The sequence below is a fragment of the Heterocephalus glaber genome, unplaced genomic scaffold, assembly GCF_053883595.1.
Source record: "Heterocephalus glaber isolate CG9 unplaced genomic scaffold, H.glaber_assembly_v1.0 deba00000768, whole genome shotgun sequence".
Taxonomy (NCBI): Eukaryota; Metazoa; Chordata; class Mammalia; order Rodentia; family Bathyergidae; genus Heterocephalus; species Heterocephalus glaber.
Window position 1 is genome coordinate 1562339 of NW_028258162.1, and position 21345 is coordinate 1583683.

The 21345-nt window shown below is 50.1% G+C and overlaps 1 protein-coding gene across 15 annotated transcripts in view; it reads left to right on the plus strand.

The window, feature by feature from the left end:
- Window positions 1–575: 575 nt before the first annotated feature.
- The window catches only part of Tsen2 (tRNA splicing endonuclease subunit 2), a 31326-nt gene continuing 10556 nt past the window's right edge, over window positions 576–21345 (plus strand). For 2 of the 15 annotated variants that reach the window (XR_002392201.2, XM_021252399.2), the window contains exons 1-9: window positions 578–667; window positions 1580–1778; window positions 5321–5422; window positions 6967–7048; window positions 10641–10677; window positions 13369–13846; window positions 15338–15415; window positions 17600–17650; window positions 20574–20712. Coding sequence is in view for 10 of the 15 variants with exons in the window: in XM_021252399.2 (XP_021108058.1) it covers window positions 1596–1778; window positions 5321–5422; window positions 6967–7048; window positions 10641–10677; window positions 13369–13846; window positions 15338–15415; window positions 17600–17650; window positions 20574–20712 (1150 nt within the window). In the remaining 5 variants the exon portion in view is untranslated. Of the gene's footprint in view, window positions 668–1579; window positions 5423–6966; window positions 7049–10640; window positions 10678–13368; window positions 13847–15337; window positions 15416–17599; window positions 17651–20573; window positions 20713–21345 lie in introns of all 15 variants that reach the window. The other 13 variants (XR_002392199.2, XM_087207203.1, XM_087207204.1 and 10 more) reach the window with 13 other exon arrangements.

Consider the following 21345-nt stretch of genomic DNA (forward strand, 5'->3'; position numbering starts at 1 on the left):
GCAGTCCCCGAGTTGTGCCAAGTGGCCCCAAGAGCATCTCCTGCACATCTGCCACCCTCCCCCCGACCTCTTCCCTCCTCCCCATCTGCCAAGGCGTCTGTGGCCTCCCAGCCAGGGCTGCGATACGTGACCAGGAAGGAGGGGGCTGTCACTCTCAGAGCCCTGGCCACCTGCTCCTCAATGGAAGACACAAGGCTCTGAAGTCCCTGGGGTCACCGGGTGACTCACAGCAGGGGCGCCCTTGCATAGCTGGTTTCAAGGCCCGGGTCACACGGCGCAGGCCGAGGTCACAGTCCCCAGGCACAGCCTTTGGATGAAGCGCGGTGGGATCCCCAAAGGTACCCCGGCTCCACTATGCGACCCGCACCAGGTAGCTTCGCTGCTCAGCTGTAAAACGAGTCTTGTGGGGTTGCTGTGAGGAGTAACCAAGAACCGTTCCCTTACAGAAGCCAGAAGAACAGGAAAAACAACAAGCTGCTTTGGTCTCCCACCTGGGAGTGAACTAGGGTTATGGCTTTGCGCAGGCGCACTGCGGTACAGCTGACCGGACAGCCTGCGCCTTTGAGGCTGCGCACTCGACTGATTTTACGGCCTCGCTGCTTGACGGCCGAGGCATCCGCCCCCAGGCGGTGTTGCCGGGTGACGGCGAGCGCGTGGACCGAGGCGGGTGAGAGACTGGGGCGCGGGGAGGCCAGGCCCCCGGGACTCAGGCCTGCAGGGTGGGCGCGGCTCTCCAGACGACCCCCCCAGGGCGGGCGGAGAAGGGCCCGGGGTCTTCCGGCGCTGCCTTGGCTGGGGGAGGCTTGGCGGACCAGGTCCGAGCGTCGGCCCGCCCGAAAGAGTTAGGGCTCGGCACAGGGAGAGAAGCGGGGAGCAGCTAAGTAAATACGCTAACTGCACGCGCTGGGGTGTCTGGCGGGCCCACGTTTGGGACATGGAGAGTGATGGTCCCCACGGGCGCATGCGCACCCAGTGGCCGTGTTCCTCTGCGTGGGCTGGGGTGCAGCTCGGAGGTGGAGCCGGTGTGGCACGCTCAAGCCGCGGGCTGCGATCTCCAGCATCGGGAGCCAGATCCCCAAGCCGTGCGCCCAGACCCCCGACTTCGCACCGAGCCTTTCCAGAGCATCGATTTCCTTGGCGTCCTTAGGCCTTGCCCCCCCGCCCCCCTGCCTGACTTTTGTCTCTCTGTGAAATAAGGGTGGTCATTGTCACCTGTCACCCAAGCGCATGTGGCACTCCCGGTCTGGAGCCCATACCTGCCTATGATGCACAACTTTCCTTTTGATCACATTCCCCCTCTCCCATCCTACTCTTCTCCTGTCGGGGCACTGAGAAAAGAGTGCGTGAATGCCTACTCCACATGCTGAGGGTGTCAGATGCAGGCCTTTCTCTTCTGCTTTGCCTTCCAATTTAAGTAGGACGTAATCCTGTCCTCTCTCTCTCTTTCCTCTCTCCTCCCTCCCTCTCTCTCCCTCCCTCCCTCCCTCCCTCCCTCCCTCCCTCCCTCTCTCTCTCTCTCTCTCTCTCTCTCTCTCTCTCTCTCTCTCTCTCTCTCTCTCTCTCTCTCTCTCTCTCGTAGCCCCAGCTAGCTGGCCATGAACTCGAAGCAATCCTCCTGCCTCAGCCTCCTGAGTGATGGGATTACAGGCGTGCTCACCATGCTAGGCTCAGCATCAAAGAATTCTTCCACGAAGCTTTCCGTGTTGAGATTTTTCCCTCCTGGAAAGGGAATTCTGCCTTGTGAGACAGTTCTTTCCGATCTTCTCCAGAAGGCTGATGTTGGTATTCATACCAAATTTATTTATGTGTGTATTTACAGTACTGGGGATTGAACCCAAGACCATCACATTGAGACAGTATGAAACTTTTTTTTTTGAGACAGTATGAAACCATTCTTGCAGTTCATAGCCTGGAAGGTGCTTTTCCTCTTACCAGATTGTTTAAAATAATAGCTTTATATTCTCTCAAGATATATATATATATTTCCGTAAAATTTATGATTTTTAAAATGTGCAATTCAGTAGTCTTAGGATTCAGAGAATTGTACAGCTGTCACCTTCACTGCAATCTAATTTTAGAATATTCAGCCCCCAAATAAACAATCTATTACCAGTCACTCCCCATGTTCCCCTTCCCACAGCCCCCAGCTCTGCAAATTTGCCTGTTCTAGATGTTTCATGCTAGCAATCTCACCGGTGGTCTTTTTTGTACCTGGAATCTTCACTCAGCATACTACTTGGGAGGCTCCTTCACTGGAGAATGTATCAGCACTTACACCTTTTTCATGGCCAAGTAATGTTCTATGGTGTGGGTAGACCAGGTTCTGTTGATCAGCCGCCTGTGGGTGGACATTTGGGTGGAGTCCACTTCTTGGCAGTTACATGGCTGAATAACACCAAGTGTAAGCATTCGTGCACAAACTTTTCCATGAACTATGCTAAGGAGTGGAAGTGCAGGGTCCTATGGTAGTTCAGTGTATTGCATTTTGAGCACTTGCCTGACTGCTCTCCACTGCTGTCTGATTCAAGGGTGAAAGAACTGGGCTCAGCTCACAGTGTGCAAAGTTGCAGAGTGAAAGGACGCTCCTCTCACATGCACTTGGGTTGGAGCACCATTATCCCTCGGTATCCTCGGGGGACTTGGTTCCAGGACCCACCCCTGGTCCCCAGGTGTGAGGGTGTTCTCGTCCCTGTGTAAAAGGCACAGCATTTGCACACAACCTCGTCTTCCTGCATGCTTGACATCATCTCAGATCCCTTCTACCTATGATGTGAGCACTCTTCAAATGTGTTCCACATTCCTAAAGTTTAGGGAATAAGGAAAAGGGGGAAATGTACCTATTTCACATATAAGTGATTTTCCCCCGTGTTGTCTACCCGCTGTTGGTTGGATCCATGGATACAGAGCCTGCATATATAAGGGGCCAACTGTATATATTTTGTTGGTTCTCTTTTCTGAAGAGAAGAACCCTGACAGATGAACGAAATGGGTAGTATTTACCAAGAAAGGGTTTGAGTATAGAAATGGAGAATATTTAAGATACCCTAGAGAGTGCCAGTACACAGTTCAGCGACATCCAGTTATGAATACAGTAGCACCTCAGTTCTCGAATTTAATTCTCTCTGCAGTTCTGGTTGCAGACTAAATTGGGTGAAAACCAAATTTCCCCATAAGGTCAACGTTGAACCTAACCATTGAATTTGATTCAGTTCTTGTCCAATTCAGTTCGCGACCAGAATCGTGGAGAGAATTAAGTTCATGAACCAAAGTACTACTGTAATTGACATCGCTAACTTCCAGTCGGTGATAGTGGGACCCAGCTGATTGGTAGATGTGGAGGTGTTGTCATGGCAGCCATCCCCAAACCTGGCTGCCTGTTAGAATCATCTGGGTCCCTTGGCCTCACCTTTAGGATTTTAGATTTAGGAAGTTGGTGTCATAGCTTGGGTCTTGTCTTTCGCATAGTCTGACAGCAGTCGGAAAGGGGGAGCCCTAAACAAAGCCAGGCAAATTAAAATTCAACTTTGTGTTTTCATCTGTTGAGAAAATGTAATTGGAGCTAAAGTTGGCCGTCAAACTTTTTTTCCTTTTTAAAAAATTCCAAATGCAATATGTGCCAGTTAGTATTAAGTGGAAGTGAAGGTGGCGCCACCTTGAGGACCTTAGGTAGAAACTCAACTGTCCTCCATGTTGCTGCCCAAACACAGTTCGGTGGCTCTGTCCCTGCCCAGCAGCTCTGTGTTGGTTTTTGAGGGTGATTTTGCCATCGGTTCATCAGTTTCTTGGTCTGTGTCCTCATTTAGTTCCTCAGCAGTTTCTTGGAGTTATATAAGGGTATCATCACACACTAAGGGCTTTAATTTTTTTTTTTTTTTTTTTTTTGGAGGCACGGTCTCACAATGTAGCCCAGGCTGGCCTTGAACTTGCAGTGATCCTCCTGCCTCGGCCTCCTGAGTTCTGGGATAACAGGAGGGTGTCACCACACCCGGCATCATTTTTTTTTCTTTTGTCTTTTTTGGTACTGGGGGTCAAACTCGGGACGTTGCACTTGCTAGGCAAGTGGCGGAACCACTGAGCTAAGTCCCCGGCTTCATTTCTTTTTAATGGTCATGAAACCTTTAAAGCTGTTCACCTCCTGCCTCGGCTTGGTTGAGTTCTGACAGTTTCCGGCCGGTGTGGAGAGCTGAGGGCACCCAGGTGATGAGTCCTGTCCATCCCTCAGCATCCCTGGAGCTGCAGTCCTCAAGTCCCACCCGAGCGCCCCATTTATATCAGGCCCACTCCTGGGCCGAGGGAGCAGCCCATCCTGGCTCCCAGCTCCCGCCAGCACATCTGGTGCAGTGGCAGCTGAATCCCTCACACCAAAGACTCTCTTCTTACCCTCACCTGCTGTGGCGTCTTCCCAAGCTCTGGGTCTCTGTTGTGTCCAGGCCACTGGGTTTAACTCCCTTTTTGCTGTCAGGGAGTATGAGATAGAGTCCATTTTGATTCTTATTTTGCTGCTGAGGAAACTGAAGCACAGAGAGATTCTATAACATTTGCCCAGAATTACCCAGGAAGTGGTTGAGGCATTCTAGTGTTGGTTTGCATGCTGCCAAAGCCAGCTGCTCACAGCAGCGAGTGTGGGTGATACGCATGGGGTCCTTAAATGATGACAGCCCCATCAGTTATTCCTTATCGATGACTTTAAAAGGCTGGAGCAGAGGCTGGAGGCAGCTCAGTAATACAGCACCTGCCTCACATGTGCAAGGCCCTGGGTTTGATCCTGGCAGCTGATGAACCCAGTATTTCTGATGTATTTGAGGCCTTTCTGGAACACAGTGTGCTCATTAGATTTAACCTGTTAACTTGGCTTCATCTTATGTCCTGTGAATACCAGGAGCCCTGAAAGTCCTCAGGAAACATGGCTGGCTGAGGGAAGCCAGGAACAAAGTCCCGGCAGGCAGGGATCCAGCAGTGCTTGCTCCCAGGAGACGTCACGCTGCGGTCACTTGGCCTTACTGTCCCCTTTCGGTGGAAATACCAAGACTGCCTCCCTGGGGCCTCAGGGCCGAGACGTTCTTGGTGACTGTGGCTGGCACTGCTGGAACAGCGTGTTCTTGTGACTCCCTATCTTCTGGGTAACTGCTGTAAAGATCCTGTTTTCCCCATAGACCACAGCACTTCCCAAGACTGGATATAAATGATCAGAGTATTATTAGCTGTTTCTTTAAAGAGCTCTTGCCCTTGAGGGATGGCGGAGGCTGTGTTCCATGCCCCAAAGAGGAAAAGAAGAGTGTATGAGAGCTATGAGTCTCCTCTGCCAATCCCACTTGGTCAGGACCCAGGTCCTCAGAAGGAATTCAGAGTATTCCGTGCCGAGATGATCGACAACCACGTGCTCGTGCGGAGCCCTGCAGACATGGAGCAGCTGTATGGGAAAGTGAGTGCCTTCATTCCTCCCTGTACCCCCAGCCCTGCCACCTTGGTCTGGTGCAGTTGGCATCAGGTGCCCAAGGCCTCGAGTTGGTTGGGGTAGTGAGCTGACCCAGGAGCCCCTGTACCCTGGCCTGCGTTGCAGCAATTAGAAAAGCAGCGCGTGATAATTGTGAAGTGAGGGACCTGCTTACAGAAATGTGGTGTGTGCCCAGCGAGTGCCCCCTGTCCCCCACCACATTCCTGCAGCTTCCTCCAGCTCCTGGACTGGTCCGCGAGGTCTATGAACGCTCACCTGGCTGGGTGTCTTAGATGGGGTCAAGGTCTGGTTTGTACTGTTTTCCAGCAGCCATGGATTGGGCCGAGATTGGTAGTTTGCTTGCTCTTTCCCCCCCTGTAGCTCGTTCATGACTTGGAGCATTTAAACATTGGCTTGACTGAGGTATGATTTACAGCCCTAAAGCTCTCCCTCCGTCCATGCGCAGTTCAGTGATTGTCTGACATTTAGAGAGGGTTGCAGCTACCACGACAATCCAGTTTCGATATTTGGCATTGTTTTGGTTTCTGAGGAGTAAGCTATGGGCCTGCCACTGCAACACCGAGCTACACCCCAGGCCCACGATCCAGTTTAGGGTGGTCCTGTCGCCACAGAGGGTTCCTGCGCCCGTCACACAGCCTGAGACAAGCAGTGAGTGGCCTCCTGTCACCTTCCCCCCGCCCTCTCAGGCTGTAGGGGAGTGGGTGGCCCTACCTCTGGTTCAGGGAGCACAGGCCCCCATCTCTCCGCAGCTCAACAGTGAGGCCTTCATTCGAAACCCCTGATATTAAGCAAAAGTCTTTATAAGTGCCATGCACTTTGTGTATTCTGGTTGTTAAATTTACATGGAGGGTGAAGGGTTATTTATTTATTTTTGTGGTTGTTTTGAGACAGGGTCTCATTGTGTAGTTCAGGCTGGCCCTTGAACTCAGCATGTCGTCTAGGCAGACCTCAAACTCATGGCAGTCCTCCTGCCTCAGCCTCCCAAGTGCTAGGATTACAGGTGTGAGCCACCATGCCTGGTTGAAGGGTTTTTATTTTATTGTTATTTCAGTTTTCTGAGGAGGATTACAAAATTGAGCCAACCCTGAGAGACTTAGTAAGACCCTGTCTCAAAATAAAAAACTAAAAAGGGGCTGGGGACGGAGCTTAGTCGCCAGTACCCCAAAAGAGAAAGTGTGGCGGACCCTGTGTTGCTTTTGGAATCAGCCCCAAGGGAGGAACACTTCAATTTTGGGGTGCAGAGGGGCTGGGCGGCATTGTCCTTGGGGTACATAGTGTTCCCGAGCCTCTGTCCCTGCCGCCTGTGGCCTCTGTGTGTCAGGCTAGACTGGAGTCAGTCAACAAGGTGCACTGCAGACTTCCTGCGCTCCCCAGAGAGGTACCAAATGGCTGTGAATAACCATGGACAGCTGTGCAAAGTGGGGTGAGCCACTCGGGACCCCAACAGTTGCATCCTGCTGCAGCTGGGACATGGCGTCTGACCACCACTGACTGCTCTCTCTCCCCGGAAGGGCTATTTTGGAAAAGGCACCCTCTCAAGAAGCCGGCCCAGCTTCTCAGTGTCGGACCCCAAGCTGGCTGCTGAATGGAAAGGTAAATCAGCGCATCCCTCACTGCTTTCTGGTGCGTCATCACTTCCTTTCCTTGGTGACCTTACTGCTCAGGTAGACAGTAAAGTTTCAGAGGAGTGACAGGCACATTGACAGTTTCCATGAAAAATAGGGAAAAGGGGAAGAAAAACTGAAGAACCAGCTCCACCTGGTTATGACATAATTTAAAAAGATTTTTAAAACATTTTATTACAAGAAAATATTCATGGTTGAAATGAGATCCCAGTTCAGCAGGAAAAGTGTGGACACCTAACAGGGTGGGGTGGTAGGGCCCTGGGAAACACACTTCCACGAGTGGCTGGTGGGAGTCAGTGGTGCAGCCCCTCCATCCGGGAATCTGGCAATGTTCACAAAACTGTGTATCCTTTTTCTGCTTCCTTCACTCTTCCTCTCCCCTTGGTCTCTGGTAACCTTTGTGAATTTCCCTCTTCTCTGTATTTTGTATATAAGAGGACTCATAACAATATCCTTTTATGTCTGGCTTCTTATGCTTAGCACAATGTTTTGTTTTGTTTTGTTTTGTTTTGATACCGGGGATCCAACTTGGGTCCTTGCACTTGGGAGGCAGGCGGCGGAACCACTGAGCTAAATCCCTGGCCCCAGCACAATGTTTTTAAGGTTTGTCCCTGCCATAGTGCATTTCAGAACTTCATTCCTTTTCGTGAGTGAATATTCCACTGTGTGGTCAGACTATCTTTTGTTTATCTGTGCACCTGCTAATGGACACTTAGGTTGTTTGTACATCTTGGCTATTGTGGATAATGTAGTGGCCATCAGCCTACAGATGTCTGTTGGAGTCTCTTTTTAGTTCTTTTACATGTATACCCAGAAGTAGAATCACTAAGTCATATGGTGGTTCTGCTTTTAACATTTTTGGGGGTGGTACTAAGGACTGAACCCAGGAACTCCTGAATGCTAGGCAAGCACTCTACCACTGAGCTGCGTCCTTGGCCCCTGCATTTAACTTTTAACCTCCTTTTTGTTTTGCTCTGTTTCTGAGACAGGCAGCCCTCAGAACTCATGGTCTTCTTTTTTCAGCCTCTGAAGTGCTGGGATCACAGCTGTGCACTGTCATACCTGGCTGTGTGTAACTTCTTAAGGGACGGTTTGTTTACCACAGTGTCTGTACCGTCTGCCTTCCCATCAGCATGTGCAGGGGTCCAGCATCTCTACATCCCTGGCAACCTTTGCCTGCCTGCCTTCCTTCCTCCCTTCTCTCTCTCTCTCTCTCTCTCTCTCTCTCTCTCTCTCTCTCTCTCTCTCTCTAAATACTAGTCATCCTGGGCTGGGATGTAGCTCAGTGTAGAGCATTTGCCTAGCAAGTGTGAGGCCCTAGATTTGATTCTCTGTATTGCCACACACCCCCCCCCCCCCGCCCAACGTCTTCCTAGTGGGTCTTAAGTGGTAAGGTTTTTTTTTTTCCATTCTTGTTTCTGCTTTTATTGAGATGAGGTCTTGCTTAAGTTGTCCGGCCGGGTTGGCCTCAAACATTTGATCCTGCTGCTTCAGCCTCAGTGTTCTGAGTAGCTGGTATTACAGGTGTGCACTACCACACCCAGTGAAGATTTTTAATTTTAACTTAGTCCAGTTTATCTATTTTGCCTTTTGTTGCTTGTGCTTTTGGTACCATTTTTAAGAAACTATTGCCAAACCCAGCCTGTACAGCCTCTGCCCTGTTTCTCTGAGAGTTACAAGCTCAGTTCCGTGTGTTTGGTCTTTGTCCCATTCTGAGTGGTTTCTGCAGTGGTGAAGGTCCAGCCTCATCGTGCCTGCGTGGATGCGGTTGCCCCATCGCATGCTTTGCTCCTAACCAGCACCCCAACTCCTGGGAATGTGTCTTAAAGATGCACCGGCAAAAGCACAACAGGGTGTGGTGGAAAGCTGCTGGCTGTAGCACTGCTGTAGCACTGTTTGTGGCATTCAGAGGCTGGGAGTGACCTGAGGCCCAGCAGAAGGGTGCTCGCTGTGGGGCACAGGCAGGAAGGGAGTACAACTATGCACTAAATTCTGTTTTTAAAAATGAAAGAATTTGCTTCACAAAGTGGCCACACATCTATAATCCCAGCAACTCAGGAGGGCGAGGCAGGAGAATTACAAGTTCAAGGCTAGCCTAGGCAACTTAGGACCAAGTCAATGCCCAATACCACCACCAAAGAAAGGTTTAAGGAGATCAGTGTGTATGACTTGATTTAAACATTACACAGTGTATTCATGTAAGGGAACATCACAATATTCCTTTACTAAGTACTTTATGTATTGCATTAAAAATAAATTTAATTAAAAATGGAAGAAGAAACCATAATTTTTTTTAGTACTTGGGATTAAACCTAGGGCCTTTGCACTGAGCTCCATCCCCTCCCCGCTTTTTAACATTTTTTGAGGCAGGGTCTCCCTAAGTTGCCCAGGTTGGGCTTGAACTTTCCATCCTCCTCCCTCAGCCTCCAAGGGTGCTGGGATTGCAGGTGTGCACCACTGTGCCCAGCTAAACCATCATCTAAAAATGTCTTAGGGAGGAAGGAAATAGGACAGGAAGAGGTGAGAGCATACAGACTTGACACTGGAACTTTGTAAATGTACAAAATAGTAATTACAAAATAAAGTTAAATTTTAAAAAGTAGCTGTTTTTTAATAAAAATGAAACACCCAAACAAGTACGTCAGGGTGGGCTGCCTAATCTCACAGGGAGAAACTATTTTTGAGTAACTAAAACAGATATTATTTCTTTAATCCTAGTGGGATAGACCTTTTGTCCATTTTCTCTGACAGAAAAATGCTGCTTAATAAACCATCCCAGAGGGCCGGGGATTTAGCTCAGTGGTTCCGTCGCCTGCCTCGCAAGCGCAAGGACCTGAGTTCGATCCCCGGTACCAAAAAAAAAAATAAATAAATAAACCATCCCAGAATCCATCAGCTTTGAACAGTAACCTGAGCCAGGTGTGGTGGTACATACCTGTAATCCCAGCATGTGGGAGCCTGAGGCAGAAGGATCTCCATGAGTTCAAGGCCAGCCTGAACTACATAGCAAGATCCTGTTTTAAAACAACCTCGAATTGGCAAGCACAGGCTCCCTTGCCCACAGGTGTGCCCATGGTCCACTGACCTTTGTGGCTCTGCCCTCTCCTAGGCTTTGAACACTGAGCAGCATGTGTGCCTTTGACGGAGGCTCGAGGGCAGGGTAACAGGACTAAGACTTGACCTTCTGGTGACCTGGGAAGCACTTCAGGGGAAGAGATGGAGCCCACCCTATGCCTGGAGCTGGAGCCAGAGCCCAGAAGCCCAGATCCACACCCCAGACTCACAGTGCCCCGGCACACTTCCCAGCCCCTCTGGGCACACGGGGAGTGGGGGGCTTGTGGGGTCTCAGGGCCCTGTGCTGGTGTCACCTGCTGTCCCTACTGAGCTGGAGCGAAGGATGGTCCTGAGGTCGCATGGAGCCGTCGCTGACTGGTCAGCACTCACCTTCCAGGCTGTGACCTTGCGACCTGAGCTCTGTTCCTGTCCTCAATTTTCAGTGTGTGCTTTCCCCTCTTAAGGGAAACATGTCTGGAACTAACAGAGCTCCTTTGCCATTACAGATGTGAAGACAAACATGCCCATCATCCCTTCAGAGAAGTAAGTCACTCAAACAGGTTGCAGCAGGGCAAGTCTTTCCTGTTGGCAGCCCACCTTCTCTTTCTTTCTGGTGTTAGATGAGTCATTGAAAATGCTGTCCGAGTTGAATGTGGATCAAATTCTATTTGACTGCATTGAGGTTTTGTTTAAGTCGCCCTAAGCTGAGCGCTTTGCTGGCCGAACACCAATAGGCATAAGCATGGGGTAACGGGCGTCGGGAGGCCTGTTACCTCTGGCCACAGGTAGCTGTCCTCCTTCTGAGCTCTGTGGGGCCAGAGAAGGGGTTTCCCAGACACTGTCCCAGAGGGCCCCACCTGCCTCCATCCCTTGCCGCTGCTCGCGCGCTTGCTGTAGGTGTCCATTCTGGAGGCACAGGGTCTGGGCCTCCCTCCTCTCTGCAGTCCCACACTGGTGGTCCCTACAGCTGTCTGCCCCAGCCTCAGTGTCCCTGCGTGTGCCTCCATTTGTGGTCCCTTGTTGTGTGTTCATCCTGCTTCCAGCATACAGGAAGCTGGGCAGCCCAGTGCCCATGGCCAGCGAGTGGCATAGGGAGATGGTGCCGGCTGCTGTGGCTGCAGCCCAGCCCGGGGACTGCCTGTGAGGGCCCCTTGTGTGAGCCCCTCGCCCCCTCCCCTTTCTGTTTCTCATTCTTTTGGGGGGGCAGGGTGGTGCTGGGGTCAGGACCAGGGTCTCCTAGTGCTACACAAGCACTCTGCCACTGAGCCATACCCAGCTCTGCTCTCAGGACAGTGGTTCTTTTAGGGTTTTTGAGCTAAGGCAATGGACGAGGGCTGGGGATGCAGCTTGGTGAGCACTGGCGGGGTACGCACAGGACCCTGGGTTCCATCCCAGGCATCCCCTCAAAGAAAGAGAAACAAAAAGGGGCTTGTTGAAAGTTATGGACCCGTTCCTACAAGAAAACAGGACAAAAACCTTGGGTTCATGTAACAGGTTTGTAGACTCAGGAAGCGTTCTCTCTGGGTCTTTGGATCTCCCCCAGGGAAGTTCCCATCCCTGTGGGTGAGTGACCAGGTGCAGCCAGGAGCCACTGCTGTTTGTGGGCAGCCCCACCTTCCCCGCTGACTGAGCACCCATGATGAGGTTCCTGTGGGTACAAGTAGGGTGAGGGACCCATTTCTTGGATGGGGCAACTGAAACACGGAGACGTGAAGTCATTTGCTTGTCACACAGTTGTAGGTGGCTGAGTTAGGGCTGGACGCAGAGCATGTGTGGTCCTGGAGTCACTGCAGCCTGGCTACTGGGGTAGCCTTGTTGGGGTTCAGCCTTCTGTGCATCGTGGAGGGGGTCCTGGGGACGAACCCAGGGTCTCACACAAGCTCAGCAGGTGCTCCACCACTGAGCTAGTTCCCACCCCTTTTTTATTTATCATTTTAGAGACAGTGTCTCACTAAGTTGCCCAGACTGGGCTGCAGCTTATGATCCTCCTGCCTCAGCATCCCAAGTAGCTGAGGTTGCAGGCACCACAGTTCCCATCCATGTTTCAGTCTTTAAGATTCAAGCCAGGCCTGGTGGAACCTGCTATAATCCTAGCACTCTGGGAGGCTGAGACAGCAGGGTCACAAGTTCATTCTCAGCCTGAGGAACTTTGTGAGAGTCTGTCTCAAAGAATTAAAAATTGTTAAAAATTCTGGAGTTGTTGCTCAGTGTGAAGGCCTTGGATTCCATACCTAGTACGGGGGCGGGGGAGAATAAGATCCAGTGCCCCGTATGTGTGGGCACACTCATCTCCATATGAGATAGATGGGCGTGGAGCGCTTGGGGATTCTGATGGATAGGGTGAAAAGCCTGCCAGTCTCTTTAGGTGCTGCAAAAGCCCATTTCCCCCATAGATTGTGTGCATCACAACAGGTATGGTGGGGGAGGAATCGAGTTGGGCACCTGCCGAGTGACCAAGTGATATCACAGGTGGCACAGGTACTTTGTGGTAGCCTCAGTCCAGAAACCAGCAGAGCCCTGTACGCCTGTCAGTCTTACGTTTATTGAAGATCACAGGACAACAGCACCAGGAGAAAACAGAGAGGCGAAGGGGAAAAGGGCCATTTTTTGTAACTTGGGAAGTGTTCAGGTGTTGCCTTCAGTTTGAAAAACTTCATGTGTTTTTTCTCATTAAAATATACTGTGAACATTATTCTGGGGAAAGGGGCCATTATCTCTTTCTGTACCTAGTGAAGAGGTTATTAGGTGCTGTGAAGAATATTTGTCAAAATTCTCATTTTGCTCTGCATTGCTAAATAGAGGGTCTTTATATTACGGCTTGAGTATCAGAAAACATTGTGATGTCCAAGGTTGAAAATAAAACAAAATGGATGCAGCTAAAAGATGGCTATTTTCTCTGTGTACTTACCTGCATCTTTTGGTTTTAAGTTATACAAATTTTGCCAGCATAGGAGGTGCATGCCTGTAATCCCAGCACTGTGGGAGGGTGAGGCAGGATTGCCGGTTCAAGCCCAGCTTGGGCAGTTTAGCAACTGAGCAAGGCCCAGTCTCAAAATAAAAAAGGGTCAGGGATAGAGTTCAGCGTGAAGGCCCTGGGTTTAATCCCCAGTACCAAAAAAAACTTCCCTGTAACCACCGTCCAGTGTGACTTGTAAGCGTTTTATCAGCCCCGGCCAGTCTCTTATTTGCTTTGCTGTCTTCAGTTCTGGCGGCTTACAGTGTTTCCGTCTGCAGGTACCAGCATCGTCTGTCGTGGGCCGCAGATCTCCTTCGCAGACAGGGCCAGGATGAAAACACCGTGTGCCGAGTCCTTGAGGAGTACACAAGGCCACTTGAGCATCTGGGTGGAGAGAGCAGTGCAGAGGGGCGACCTCAGGCTGGGCTCATGGCAGAGACAGGGGGACTTCTGGGGATAGATGGAGCCTCTGGAACCATGAAGGAGACAGGAAAGCCTGGCCTGGGCTCTGGACCTGGCCCACTGGCTGCAGCCAGCTTCGGGGAGTGCACAGGAGAGGACCCAGCACCTGCATCCCGGGTCTCCAGCTGTGTACTGGATGCGCTCAGCCCACAGTGTGGCCTTCTGCCTCTGGACAGCAGCCTCCATGCCAGAGAGAGGGAGCCTGGCCCCGAGTTTGTGCTGGTGGAGGAGGGAGCGAGCGGCGGGAGCGAGAGGGAAGACACCCAGGCAGTGGAGGAGGTGAAGAGCATAAAGGTCTGTCCCCTCATCACTGCTGAGATTTTCGTGGCTTTAGTGCCCATAGCCCAAAAGAGCCATCTGTCCTGAGTGCTTTAAGAAAGACTACACTCGTGTCACCCTTATCACAGTATATTGTTGTTGTTCTGCTTTATTACTATTAGTTATTGTTAACCTCTTATTGAGCCTAATTTGTAAGTTAGACCTGAAGTGTGATTGACAAACAGGGAGTGTTTACATTTTTAAAAAATTTTATTACAGTAAAAGACACATCACCACTAATCCCCCTCCAAACATTGCTTTGAACACACTGATCCCGTCATTCTTGTCACTTTCTGAAGCAGTTCTGGAAGTCCTCTTTCATGAGTGTCTTTAGTTGTGCTGTTGTGGCTATCTCAATGTCCTGAAACAATTCAAAGCATTTACCGTTCATGATCATTTTGGCTTTGGGGGAGAGCCAGAAGTCCACAGTGCCAGATCTGGTGAATAAGGTGGATGAGGACCCCAAAATGTTTCTGTGAGCCTGCCTTTCCATTGGATGGCCCTCAGCAGTAGCATCCATCATATTTTCATAGGCACGAAAGAGGACTCCCAGAGCTGCTGCAGAGTGGCAAGAACAGCGGGAAAAGTGTGCTCAAAGCAATGGAGAGTGTTTTGAGTGGAATGGCAGTGAGTCTTTGATTGTGATAAATTGTTAAAATATACACATTCACTAAGTGTTTTGATCACACCTCGTGTATCATAGGGAAAGCACAGTGTATAGTGTTCAGTGTACCCTGTGTCCCCAGAGACAAGGTGCTACTCTGAATCCCTGCCTGCAGAGCCCTCTATTCTTGGCCTTTCGGTGGTGGTAGGGAATCCTGGGGCCCTTTACACGGCTGGACCCATGAGACTCACAGGAACAGGCGGGCTGGAGGGCTACCTCAGGGGCATCCTTTCCACTACAGCTGGGGTAGGGGTGGGAGGATTGTGGTAACATTGACTTCTCAAGCTCATAAGCTAAAGCAAGACCAATAATTGAAGAATGATCATGGTCATTACACATGGCCTTGAACATAGAGCAAGAAAGAATGACACTTATGAAGTCTTGTTAAGAGCAGGCACGTGCAGACACAACTGCAAGAAAAATGCACGGGGAAAAAGGAAATAAACTGTTAATAGTGGGGGGAAATTGAAACTTCTTTTCCCGCATAAGTTATAAAAAAATCAGTTTTTTGAAGTAATCACCCAATAGCAAGTGAACCTTGGGCGCTTATAAGAAAGTGGTTTTGGGTTTTTGTTTGTTTGGGTTTTTTGCAGGGTGGAGGTTGTTTGTTTTTGAGACAGGGCCTCACTTTGTAGTCCAGGCTGGCCTTTGATCCTCCTACCTCAGCCTCCCAAGTGCTAGGATTGCAGGCATGTAACACCATGCCTGGCAAGAAAGTGTTCATTTTTAGATGCAGTCTCTTCCATGTGGCTTGTAGTGCATCTGTGTATTCTATTGTGTTGATTTTATTTCTCTCTCTTCAGTTGGTGCAAAGGAAGAGATTAATATGCAGAAGAAACCCCTATAGGATCTTCGAGTATCTGCAGCTCAGCCTGGAAGAGGTACATTTTTACGTGAGAATTCATTTCCATTGTGGTATTTCAGCTCCGGGAGGTGCAGCGCTGCCTTCTGTGTACATGAACCTACCTCACCCTGCAGTTCTGTGTGTAGCAGAGTCACTGGATGTTGCAGTCAAGTACTAAAAGCCCACAGGCAGCGTCCATGGAAGCCACCTAAATTTCACTCCTCCCCTGTCCCCCTCAGTCTTCGGCTCTGTGTCTAGGCTGGAGTGCAGCTCAGTGGTGAGCACTTGCCTGGCACACGAGAGGCCCTGACTCCATCCCCAGCACTACAGGAAAGCCGGCATTCTGGGGAGTGGTCCGGGGTCATTCCCATTGCAGGGGCTCGGCTCATCTTAGCACTTCCTTCCTTTTCACCTTGGCTGACTAGGATATCACTCATTTCCTCTTAACTTTTTTTTTTTGGTACCAGGAATTGAACTGGGGTCCTTGTGCTTTCAATGCAGGTGGCAGAACCACTGAGATAAAAATCCCTGGCCCTCATTTCCTCTGACTTTTAAAAACCAGATAGCTCTTTGGAGATACAGTTCACACACCATCAATTCATCCACTTGAGGTATACAGACCGAGGCCGGTGATGTAGCTTTGTGAGGCAGCACTTGCCTCATACACGCAAGACCCTGGGTTCCACCCCCCAGTACTGCAAAAAAAATAAAGTCCGCAAACCACCGGGCATAGTGCCGCATGCTGCCTGTAACCCCAGGAACTCAGCTGAGGCAGAAGGATCTCAAGTTTGAAGCCAGCCTAGGCAACTTACTGAGACCCTGTCTCCAAAGTGAAATAAAAAATGTACCCTCAGTGTTTTTTAGTCTACTGATGGAGTTTCACAAACTCCGATGCATCTGACCACTCAACGAGTGGGTGGATCTGAGCATCTCTGCTGTCACATCACTTTGGCAAATTTTTTTTCCACAGTATGGTGGCTGCACCTCAGCTGAGACCCCTTCCCTACAAGGCCTGGTACTGAGTACTGCTGCTCGGACTTGCAGGGCTCCCGCCCAGGCGTGCTGTGCTCTGCCCCACCTTTCCTGCTTATGTCTGCACTGTCCATAGCAAGCTCCTTCCACCTTTGATGGCAGTGCCCTCCTTGGGCCCCTCTTCTCCAGGGCCAGGCACTCGGAGGTCCCAGGATGGCGGCTGGTGGCTTCTTGCCCCGTCTCCCAGCCTGGGCTCCATTCCTTTTAGGAAGCCCAGTGACACCATGCAGACTCAGCACAGGAAGGTGTGTTTGGCCGTGTTTACTGCATCTCACACGGGGACTGTTTACTGTGAAACACAGCAGCCTCTAGCCATGAGTGGACTATTCCAGTTTAAAGTAACTCAAGTTGAATGCAACCCCAAATTCTGTTTCTCAGTTGCACCAGCCATATTTCCAGTCCTGAGCAACCACATGTGGCCCTGTGGCTGCCGAGAGGAATAGCACACATGTGGAACCTTCTGCGTCCTGAGCACACGGCAGGGTGGCCTGGGGGTACTGGGCTCTGCAAATGTGGCCTCTCCCTGCGGAATGGGGCCATAAGAGGCCCTTCCTGCCCTGTGCCTGGTGGCTGCAGCCAGAGCTCTAAGCAGAAGCTGTGTAGTTGGTTATGAATTTAATCTTGTGTCTTCTAAAATACTTCTTATGTTGCAAAAAGAATGTCTTGGCTCTGGGGTGCAGCTCAGCATAGCACACAGGCCTTGCAAGGGTGAGGTCCTGAGCTCCATCCCCAGCACCAAGAACAAACAACATTAAATAAAAAGTGACCCCTTTCCACCTGGACCTCCCACTCCATTGCTGCCTCCTGCACTGCAGTCTCTGGAGCCTGTGACCTGGATGGGTCAGGCCACTACCACGTGGTTTCATATATGTGCTGCCGAAGCAAGCACAACTACATGGTTTCGAATGGTACCAGAGTGGCAGCTTTTCAGTGTTGATCAGAAAGCTCTTTTTAGCTGCACTTAATGTTAGAGCAACTTTATCTTCCTATTGTGCTGTCCCCAGGGGAATGTGTTGTGTGATGAAGTCTGAAGCAACAGTTTCCATAATGGGAAACCATGCATGTGACTGGTTTGATGATGATTTAAGGACGTTAATTTGTATTAGACAGGAAGGGAACAGGATCTGTACTGTGATTTCTCAAGAATGCAGCCAATTTCTAATGGACATTCTGCCTGCTTCATTTTTAGGCTTTCTTCCTGGTCTATGCGCTGGGGTGTCTGAGTGTCTACTATGAGAAGGTAAGATGTTTCATGTAATTGCAGCCCACCTGCAATTTCCCTGATGTTAAAAGTAGGTTTATTAATTTCCATATTGCTTCTGTTTTGTTTAGTTTTTTGAGACAGGGTCTCATGTGGTTCAGGCTGCCCTTGAACTCATGGCAATCCTCCTGCTTCCACCTGCTGAGTGCTGGGATCACAGCCAGCACACCCGGCTATTCCATTTTGCTTTACTATAGATGTGTTTGCTTCTACTTAATAAAATGGGAATTGAAGTTTTTCCTCTTGAGTTTTGACTTTAGGTTCTGAACTGGGGCTGTTCAGGCAAAGCCAGCTTTAACCTTTTTAGGCTGAGTTTCACTCTTGTAGACCAGGAAGGGTGCAGTATCTTATACACACACCAGGAAATCTGTGTCCAAATAGAACTGAATTAACAGAGCTAGGCATGGTGCCACATACCTGTAATCCCAGCTCCTCGGGAGGCTGAGACAGGAGCATTCCAAATTCAGCAATCCTGCACAACTCAGCAAGACTTTGTCTTAAAAAAATAAAATGGTACAGCATTTGCCTAGCATGTATGAGGCCCTGGATTCAATCCCCAGCACTCCAAAAGATAAAATACAAGTTATAGATGTTTAATAGGCTGTGTCAAACACCTGATATTTGCTGTTTGGTAATCTGCTTCCACTTGGTAAGAGGCTCAGAGAAGGTGAATCATCCAAGGCCGCACGCTCCTCTGGTTAAAGTCTCCTCTGTCTGGTGAGCTTTGCTATCGAGGCCACCACATGCAGAGGGAAGACAGCCACACAGATGGAGCCCGCGGCCGGGGACAGAGTGGGAGGGAGGCTGCACCAGACACTCATTGTGCCTTTGGAATTTCAGACTGTGTAATTATAATACCTGTTCAGAATAAGTCAGGTAAAGTAGAAAGGTAAGCAGAATGGTAAATAGGACAGAGGGAGTATTTTGTCTGGGCCTTACATGTCCATAATTTTATCATCCAGTTCTGACCTCGATCTCTCTCTCTCTCTCTCTCTCTCCTCTCTCTCTGTCTCGCTCTTTCTGTCAGTACTAGAGATTGGCCTCAGGGTCTTCCACACACTAGACAAGTGTTCTACCACTGAGCTATGTTCTCACCCCTTTGTATTTTATTTTAAAGCAGGGTCTCGCTGTGTAGCCCATGATCTCCTTAAACTTGCAGTCCTCCTACCTCAGCCTCCTACATAGCTAAGAATATGGGTGTGGGCTACCACGCCAGTGAACATTTCTTCTCATATTTTACTTACATGAGTATTCAGTGGTTTGGAAGTGCGTTTGGCGGGAGTGACTTGTTTTCCCCTGTGGTAGTCACTCTTAGCTCCACAACCCCCTTTTATGGTCAGCTGGGATCTGCCAGATGCTGCAGCTGAGCAGAGCCCTCAATATCTGGAGACACCTGGCTCTCCAGCCTCCTCATTAGAGGAGGCACAGCTCACATGTGTGGAGTTTTCATCTAAGGAGCACAAAAGAGAAGGAAAGGAAACACAGCAATGCGCTCAGGCTCATTTCTGGCAGGTTTCACCGCCATGGTGCTGGGAATGGAGCCGGCCTGCCTCTGAGCTGCATCTGTGGGGTTAAATCCTTCAGCCTGGATGCACCGAGCCCATCCACATTGCAAGGAGCACTGAAGTCAGTTCTCTGAGCACTGAATGGGAGCTCCTCTTGCCCAGTTCCATGGTATACCAGGTCCTGGTTTCTGGGAGCAGACTGCCCCAGCTGCCCTGTTCCGTCACCTCTGTGAACACTCAGATTATTATATTGTTCCAGCAGGCGGCTGTTACCATAACTCCAAAGACTGAGATGGAGCACCTTCAGTTTTTTAATGAAAATTTTACTTACACAATTATTTTTTTCCTTTGGAGTACTGGGGCTTGAACCCAGGGCCTCATGCAAGCTGTACCCTCTGCCCTTTATTTTATTTCTTTTAATTTTGAGACAAGATCCCACTGAATTGCCTGGACTAGCCTCAAATTTGCAATCCTCCTGCCTCAGCCTCCTCCAGAGCTGAGATTACTGTCATGTAACACTATGTGCACCTATTCCTTTTCTGAATGTGGCCTGGCATACAGTAGCTGCTCACTAAGGACTTGGGAAATGTTTAACCACTGCCCTCTGCTTTGGTGGTTATACCACAGCATGAGGCCCAAGCTACTTTCTAGCCTGGGGTATCCCTCCCAGCCCTCTCTCTGGCTCCACCTCATGTCAGATGTTGCCTTCCCTTTCTACCCCCTTCTCTGGTGCTGGGATGGAACCCAGAGCCTGTGCATGCTAAGCACGTGATCTACCACTGAGCTGTACCCCAGCCTCAGAATCTGCCTTTCTGCATCCCTAGACCCCCACTGTCCCGAGGGAATGCAGTGGTTGCCGTGTGAATCATTTTCTATTTTTCTGGTAGCCACATTAAAATTCAAAAAGAAAAAAAAAGGAGAAAAAAAATTTAAAAAGAAAAACACAGGTGAGCCTGGTGTAGTACACACACCTATAATCCTAGCACTAGGAGGCTGAGGCAGGTAAATCGCCACAAGATCATGACCCATCTGGACTACACAGTGAGACTCTGCCTAAAAAAAAAAAAGCAAAACAGCCCTACTTGATTCATGTCTAAAAAGCAGGTGAGGTTACTTTTAGTGATAATATTACATAGTTCATTTAACCCAACATATCCGTGGTTTAGGCAGCATATCCTGCCCGGTTGGACTGGTGTGTAGTTTACACTCACAGCACCTCTCTGTTGGAGGAGGGTGATGGCTGCCACATTGGAGAGCACAGTCAGGGGGCCCCAGGAGGGCCGTGCATTTGTCCCCACCACTGCTGCTGCTGAGGCTCCGCACCAGACAGATGTTGTTATTGGCAAGGGGGAATGGAGCGTACGTTATCAGTGCCACTTCTGTTTAAATAACCGTAGGAACCCCTGACAATCGTGAAGCTCTGGCAGGCATTCACGGCAATTCAGCCCACATTCAGGACGACCTACGGGGCCTACCACTACTTCCGGAGCAAGGGCTGGGTGCCCAAGACGGGGCTCAAGTATGGGACAGATCTGCGTGAGTAACCCTCTGTTCAGCGGTGCAGGGTGACATGGGAAACCAGGGAGAGCAGTGGATGTGCTGGTGCTGATCTTCCCTGGTTTAGATAAGGGTCTTGGGCACTTGAGCACTCTGGGAATCTGAGGCAGGAAGGTCACAAGTTTGAGCTCAGCCTGGGAAACTTGGAGAGAACCTGTCTCAAAACATCTTTAAAGGGACTGAGGGTATAATGCTGTGTAAAAGCCCTGGGTTCAATCCTAGCACTGAAAACAAAACAAAAAAGAAAGAAAGAAATGATTTGGAGTAGGAGGGAGGGTGAGTCTCGAGAATGGAGTCGGGCAACCTGGGGAGCAGCCGCAGACCCACCCCAGGCCTTCGCTCTTGTTTGCTTCGTGCCTGTAGAAGAGTGGCAAGGGGCGGGGCCCCTTAGAGCTTTCAGTGACACAGCTGCTGGGCACGTGGCACCAACCGGGGGCTCTAGAGGATGCAGAAAGTTTCCCTCTGCTGCCCTCTAAAGAGCCCCGAGCCCTGTGAGTCCAGTCAGTCCCACTCTGTGGCCCTCAGGTGCCTCGTCTGCCAGGCGAGAGTAACCGTGCACTGCACCCTGCTCACAGCATCGCCTGTGGACCCTACTTTGTGTGGGCACCGTCC